General features: G+C 38.2%; 1 protein-coding gene across 1 annotated transcript in view; it reads right to left on the reverse strand.

The window, feature by feature from the left end:
* TMEM168 (transmembrane protein 168) overlaps positions 1-7,155 on the reverse strand; it is a 20,772-nt gene extending 13,617 nt beyond the window's left edge. Inside the window, exon 1 of the mRNA XM_008950231.1 lies at positions 6,019-7,155. Within this exon, the coding sequence (XP_008948479.1) occupies positions 6,019-7,155 (1,137 nt within the window). The remainder of the gene's footprint in view (positions 1-6,018) is intronic.
* Between the last annotated feature and the right edge of the window lie 793 nt (positions 7,156-7,948).

Genomic DNA, 7,948 nt, shown 5'->3' on the forward strand with positions numbered 1-7,948 from the left:
GAAAGAGGGAATAAAGGCTTTATAAAAGAAGCTGAAGAGATGAGTCTATAAAGAAAACAGTGAGGTACAGATATGTAAGTCAGGTCAATCAGGAGGGGAAAAAAGCAGTAAGGAAAAGAAAGGGGGGAATTAAAGACAATTAGACAGAAAGGAAAAGAAAAAGCAGGAGTGGCATGGCTATTTGAGAAAATATGGAGCGAGGCCAGAGGATGCAGCAGGGCCACAAGGGGAAAAAAAAAAAGAAAAAAAGTCCAAAAACTGGACAAGCAAAGCCTGAGGAGGACTGGATTGAAAATATAAGGCAGGAAAAAAAGCTTGGTAAAATGAAGGAGAAAGGCTGGGTATGATTTGCCTTTGAAAAAAATAATATAATCTGTGATGTTAGCAGAAGCGTGTGCAAGTGCATATAGATGTTACTCAGAAAACTTCTTCCTATGCAGAAAACAATCTCATTTTTAACGAAGTTAAAAATGTTACCATCTTCAGTTTTAAGGCATTGTAAATTGAGCTTTCAAGAAACACCAGGTAATCACATAACATCACAATAAAGCCTACAGAATCACCAACCCTCCCTAAACAAGAAATTACTCACGTATATAATGAATTAACTTTTCTTCCATGACTAACTGAAGTTCAGTAGCCCTGTCCATTTAACTACAAGTAGTCAAGCATATTATGAATGCTATTATTTTACTAACCCATAAAATTCACTAAAACCAAGAATAATGTACTGCAAGTACTTCATCCCATTACTTCACCTGCCTCTGACATAGTTCATTTTTCTCTTGCTGATATTAAATGCAGGTCTTCCAGGGATAATAATTTTCTTTGGCCAGTAATTCAGAAAACCTGTAGTTACCTTGGCACAGAGCACTTAACAAAATCTGATTTTACATTGCTGAGAAAAAGAGTCCCCCAAACCTTTCCAATATCTCTGCTTGCAAATTCAAGACCTTCATCTGCAAATTTTTCATTGTTCTATTGGCATCTGAAAGAAGTAATGCCTGAGTCATCTGGACAACTTCTGCTGGATCTTGTCCCATCCAAGAGCCCTATTACAGACAGGCACGTGAGTAATTGTTGAAATGAGTAAGCTGGAGTTAAAGAGTCTATCCATCTGACCAAAATTACTCATACAGACATAAAGACAAGTGCAGACCACCTCCTGAAGATACTTCAAGGTAAATTTCAATATGTTTCTACCAACAAGGTGTTTTTCCATTCCAGCCAAAGTAGGGCTTCTTCTCAGAAGCAGACCATGTCCCAGCTGAAAAGCTGAGACTTCATTTTTGAATAAAACCAGCTTTAGCAAATTATTTTTATACTTCTTGTTCTTCTTGAGCTCACTCTCCAGTTTCAGACAGACCTGCTGACTGTGCTCTCCACTTTTAAAGCTTGACCTGTCAGAGGAAGATTCTGCTTTCAGGAGCCACAGTTCTTCTCAAGCACATACCGACACTGCAGGAACAGACTTTCAACCCTTACTTACTGCAAGGGCCAGGCTCCCCTTAGAGAAAGGTGCCTGGCTAACAGGGCTTCCAGCCTCAGCAGTTCTGCATGAGTCACAAAACTAGAGTGTGTGCAACAAGCCAGTCAGCTGACCTCCGTTTAAAGGCCCTTCCACAGAAGGAGAGTTGATATTTTGCTGGCAACTTTAATCAAACAGGATACTTCTAGCCACCAGTTAGCACACAACTTTCTCTTTAGGTCTTGACCTACACTTGAGATTTACATGAAACACAGATATTATGGTTATGAAACACCTTAAAAGGGGATACATAATGTGCCTGTAACAGTTTTCCACTGAAGCTCAACCCCTCCCCTCCGCTAGCCCATTTCTGGCTATAACCTAACATGCACAGCTCAGCTAGATTTTTTTTACATGCTATGGCTAATTATTTATAGCTGTTAGGAAGTGCATTTCCAAGACTTAGGTTTTTAGCCAATTCTATTCATTATAGAGGAGGTCAAATGGCAGACCAGAAAGTGATTTCAAGCCACCTCTCATCAAAAGCCATATCATTAAACAAGCTTTCATTACCTCTTCAGAGTGAGGAAAGGTATAAATAAAAACAGCTTCACCTTCCCAGTTGACACTTAACAGATTTCAAATATAATTAGCACTTACTAAAATGACTACATAAATCCCACAGTGAAGTTGTGAAGACTAAAAACTGTTAATCTTACAGATAAGAAAAATGTTTTGAACAATTTTTACACAAGCAAACGTTTTCAGGAATTCGTGACAGATGAATACTTGGCATTCTTAAGAATGTAAGGAAAAGATATGTTGAAAATTAAGTTAAAAAAATACATAATATAAGATTGTAAGAGTGGCTGTATTAGGCTGCACTAAAGGTCCATCTAGAAGAATGTCTTGTCTCCAAGGAGGCCAAATGGATACCTAGGAAAGACTGTAAGAACAGACCCAGCACATATGTTCCCCAAGTACTCCAACCACCGATGGCTCAAGGACTTCCTGAGCCAGATGTGGTTTCCACACAGCATGCAAACCTCAGTGCATTTGTTTCCATGGACTCGTCCAGCCTCCTCCTGAGCTCCTGCAACCCCTCAGCACAGAGCATGCCATGACACACAGCCCCAGAGCTCACTCAGGAACTATTCCCACCTATCTGGCTCCTACCTGCTTCTTGCCAACTTGATTCCCCTCAACCTTTGCACCGAAACTATTGGTTATTGTCTCATACTGTTTACCACCACCTGTGTTTCATATGTTCATCATATTCTCTTTTCCTGACTGAAGCATCCTTGTTTATTCATTCCCTCCATGCAAGCTGTATCATGTTTACAGTGAATTTTGTCACCCTTCCCTGAAACTTCGTTTTCTTATCCATAGGATGGCAAGTAAGAATTGGAGTTATTCAAAATATGGAAGACATAAATCTATACAGTGGCATAATGATACCTCCCATGCCATTCCTAATACTTCCCAGTATTTAATTTGCTTCTTTGACCACTAATAAACATGAAGCTGCTATTTTCACGGAAAGGCATCTAACACAGACCTAAGGTCTCTTTCCATAACATACTGATGTCACTGGCTTATTTCTGCAGCAAAGGTTTCTTAAAAAACAAACCAAACCCTGAAATCCCAACCCATTAAGTATTTAGCAATAAGTGTTACTTTTTAAAGAGGAAAGGCAGAGAGTCTTCTCTAACAGCCTGATTTGTCTCTTTTACTGCTACAATACATATAAATCACCAAAAGGAAAGTACATATTCACTGGAGAAGCTTGTCTGCTGCATTACTACTGAGCTTGTTAGACCTCCTGAAACAGTAGACTCAAAAGGCCAGCAAAGGATTCTAAAGCAGAGTCTTCAGGCTTTGAATCTCCCTAAAAGAAGGAAGTCCACTAGGTTTCTCAAACCTCTAGAAAAAAAAAAGACAAATGCCCTGCAAGAGGGTAAATTGTGAGCTTATGCATCATCACTTTCTTCTAATTATTTTGAAACCTGACACTATCCAGCAAAAATACAGAAAAGGCCACAGTTTCCTACAATCACTGTAATAAACAATACATCCATTTATTACATTATGTTATCGTCAGGACTAATAAAAGTAATTTTCTGACAACAGATGAAATAAGCACAGTGATCTTATAAGGCAAACACCACATCTTCTAAAGCAGGAACTATCTTAGTTGGAGACAACTGCATTCATAATCTTAATCTAAATGATTACTATACATATATGATGAAAGAAATATAAACAGTAAAGTAAATGTAAATCTAATTATCTACTAAAACTAAATGATTATAATAAAGTCCTTAATCTTCTGACAACTGAAAGCTGTTCTTATTTGATGCCTTTCCCTTTGCCACTACAATTACTCCTTTTCCCACTGAACAGGTAAATACGCAACCTATCAGACAGAGGTGATGAGCAACGGCTTAACTTATTTACACACAGGACACTAGGAAGTGAAATTAGGTAGTAACAAAAACTAAGATTTTAGCTGCAGTGCTAGTTTGCTTCTTCTGAACACCCCTGCACAGGTCATTCCACAGCACAAGTACACTTCAGAATTAGAGAGGAATTAAAATTATCAGACACGTAACAGTTGCTGTTATTTTGGGGTAGAGGACTGAGACAGAAAAAAATTACAATGAACTGTCAATCCATGTGAAGAGGAAAAAGTTGCAAGATGGATCTGAATCCAGCCCTCTTTGCCTACACACACAGCCTTAAACAGATGGCAAGGGGAGAGCGAGTCCTTCCCCTGAAGAGCTCTGGCAGGAGACCCTGTCCAGGGGTGGTGGTTACCCCCCTGCAGCCAGGCTCTGGGCACCACCAAAACCACCTCTCTGCAGTGACTGTCTGGAAAACTCACGCATTTGATGTGTTCTGACTCCTTCCCACTCCATCCAAGTAATTGTTAAACTATGTAATTTTTAACTAAGGTGTCTCTGGATGTTAAAGGAGGAGGGAAAGGACAGAGAAATCAGTAAGATGATCTGATAGAGATGGCAAAAAAATTGCTTTTATCGAAAAACAAGTAATCTAGCATATAAAAATTAAAAACTAGCATTTTGATAGGACCACAATTATCAGAAGAAAAAGTACAGAAGTTAGCAACATTAGTAGGCTGGTATCCCACCTTTACTGTTTGTGTCTTCCAAACTACTTTGCCATTTCTTTTGGTGCACTAGCATCTTTCCTTTATGTCATTTCATTTTTGTATTTTTCTTCTCTGCTTTGTTCTGATTTTCTTTCTTTCTTTTTTTGGCCTTTCTGCAACCTCGCACACTCTATCTATCTATGCATGCTGGAACTTTTCCAAAGAAAAACTAACCCAACCTTCTTCCCAGGCTTGTCTGTTAACCTCTAATGCTCTTCATGTAAAAAAAAAAAAAAAAAAAAAAGAAAAAAAAATGAAACAACCTTCCAAAAAAATAAAACTCCCAAAACTAAACAATCCCCAAAATCCACTTCAAACAAACAACAAAAATCACAAAACCAAAACAAATAAAAAATCCAACACACAAAACCTCACAAAATAACTGTCACTTCCCTTTTCCACTGAGCAATTTTAACACCTTGCAACCACAAAGTTATTTAAGCTAACAAAATCTGAAGGAAGGTCAAGCAAATTGTTTGGAAAACTATAAAGATATTTCTGCATGTGCCATTGGTAACATCTAACCTTCATATATTGCTATTAAATATACGTAATTCATGGAAGACATGCATAGGTACAGAAGTGATTGTTGTCTTGTTTTAGACCAATTTAGAAAAGGCAATAAACACCAAACACCCTGCTGCAACTGTGACAACAGAACATACTCTAACTTGGGCACTGAACAAATATTTTTGAGAAAAATATTGTCTGTTTTTTAGCAGAAAATTTATGTCTTTAATTCAGACATGGGAAGAAAAGTCAACGACTGAGATTTGATTGTTGAGATTTTAAGAACTGGAATGTATCCTGTGGTGCACAACCAGATTTAAAAATGACACTTCAAGCACAGGGTATCCTGACAACTGACAACTTAGCAGTTTATCAGCTGACTGCTAATGGTATGTTAATGGCTAAATACAAAACAAAGTTATTGAAAACTACATTCTTAAAACATGAATTTGCCTTGATTCAATTAAAACAGTCATAAGAGAAGCCCTCAACACATCACGTACTACCAGGGTTCAACACCGCGATTTCCCCTGAAAGCCAGTTTTCTGACTTGTATATCGTATAATTATGTATCATTTTCTAAGTAGACAAACTTAAAACACTTTGTACGATTCTTTTGCCCTGGAAGCATTAACTCTTCCCATTCTGCCAACATAAGGAAGATGGTAAGTCCCAGCTGCCAGGTCACAGACAAGGCAGCACGAAGCATTACATCCAACGAGTGTGCTGGTGAAGACAAGGGTTCCAACTTTGTTGCTGAACCACAGCCCAACATCAAATGTCACAGTAATTTTAAGAAGCCAACACTTCTCAGGAGCTTTCTCAAGAGGAAGATCGAGATAAAGAGATTATTATTATTATTATTTACCTGCCAAGAAACAGCCCCCAGAACAGCAGTGGCGACAAGGCTGAAAAATACTAGCTGCTCTGAAATTAAACAGAAGTGACGCATTCCTTTCGATGCCATAACTCTGTCAAGGCTGTTGTTCTCTGCACGGTGGGTATAATACACCTTGTGACAGTCATTTAGTTTTGTATGAAATCCCCACAGAGTTATAAAAAAAATCACATGACAGATCATCCAGAAAATTCCAAAAATAGAAAACCCGGGTATCACAAAATACCAAAGATCCAAATCACGCAGTTTAAAAGCTGCAAGAATGAAAAAAATCAGTTCAATGACTCCAACGGAGATGACAGAAAACCTCCTGCAGATTTTACCACGGAACAAGTAGGGCTTCCACCGTTCAGTAACTGAAAGTCCACTGAAGTAAACGTCGAGAAGGGGATCTGAAATCAAGCAGCTGAAGAAACACGCCAAGGCAAAGGGGTTCGTGGGGATTTCCAGCGATGGAAAAAAGAGTAAGGATGCAATGGCTCCAAAAATGGCCAAATTTGGAATTGCCAAAAAAGACTTCATACGTAAGTCAATAATCAACATGGCCAAAGCAATGACCAACAGAATAATACTCACAGATTTTTTGACCAGCATAGTTGTGCTGGCAATTGCAAATCCAACTAGCTCCAAAAATTCAACTGTTGTCAGCAAAGTCGGTCGATGATGGATACAACCACAAATCCTCTCAACCAAAGCACATAATATCCTTAAGACAATGGCAGAGAGGAGCAAATATTTAGTAGCTTCTTCTTTCATGTCTGTTTTGAAGGCAGAATTATTAAGAAAACAGAGAAGGCCAAGCAGAAAACCAAACCAAAGATTGGAGAGACTCAAGCTGGCTTTTTCCATTGAAAAATAGTAGTACAGTATGCTGGCAATTCCAAGAATAAAGAGCCCCAGAATAAATATTACCAAAATCAGCGCATCCGCAGTTTTTTCCCATCTGACATAAAGGCCCATGCAAATGGCAACCAGCAGGTTGATTCTGGCGAGATAGCCAAGGTATCTGACTGATGAATGCATGTTCACTTCTCTGTTTGCTTCCTCTAGCCTTGTCATTGCTGCGTAGAGACAATGACTCACACAGTAGCGCAGTGACCTACACATGTAAACTGCAGTTGGGGGCTTCTACCCGCTTGACTGAGAGTAAATATTTGGGTTTCATGCAACAAAGACAATCCAATCGTTGACTGCTGGAATATCATTTCAATAACAGCAGTCCAGAATCACTGAAGTCCTGGAAGAAGAATTAAAAAAAAAAAGTTTTAGTGATAAATAATTCCTTTTAATCATATACAGCATAAACATGACACATCTTGATTTTTAAATTCCCTTTTTTTTAAAATCAGTGAACAACACAAGAAAAAGCGAATTGACTGATTCACCCAATTGCTTTGGCTGGTTTGAAGACCAACCCTCAGTGTAGAACAAGACTGAGTAATTGATGTAGGGAGAAACCACGCCTAAGAAACCCTGTTGTTTAAATTACTGAAGTTGGGTAACAGTTTCAAATTATGTTAAACACCTTAAGACATTGTACATATTGCTGAGAAGAATCGTGCATTAAAAATCTGTTTAACTGTAATAGAATACATCCCACATAATTAAAGCAAATGGTTATTACATAATGCCATGGCAAGTTAAGGATCTTCAGACTTCAAATGTACACTTTCACAGCTCTTATTATTAATGTTTTAGATATATAAACTTAATTCTGAGTTGCTTCAGGCATAAAAGCTCATAATATTTCTGCCCTCACTTGGTAAGACATTTACTATTGTCCTCAACTTTGCATTTGTTTGTACTTTATGTAATAACCAATCCCAAAGTTGGCTGTTGTACTCCAGGTCACAATATATTAGCTACCACTGCACTGTCTGCAGTCTCGCTATTTCTTGTA

Source organism: Merops nubicus, unplaced genomic scaffold (genome assembly GCF_000691845.1).
Source record: "Merops nubicus isolate BGI_N331 unplaced genomic scaffold, ASM69184v1 scaffold3342, whole genome shotgun sequence".
NCBI lineage: Eukaryota > Metazoa > Chordata > Aves > Coraciiformes > Meropidae > Merops > Merops nubicus.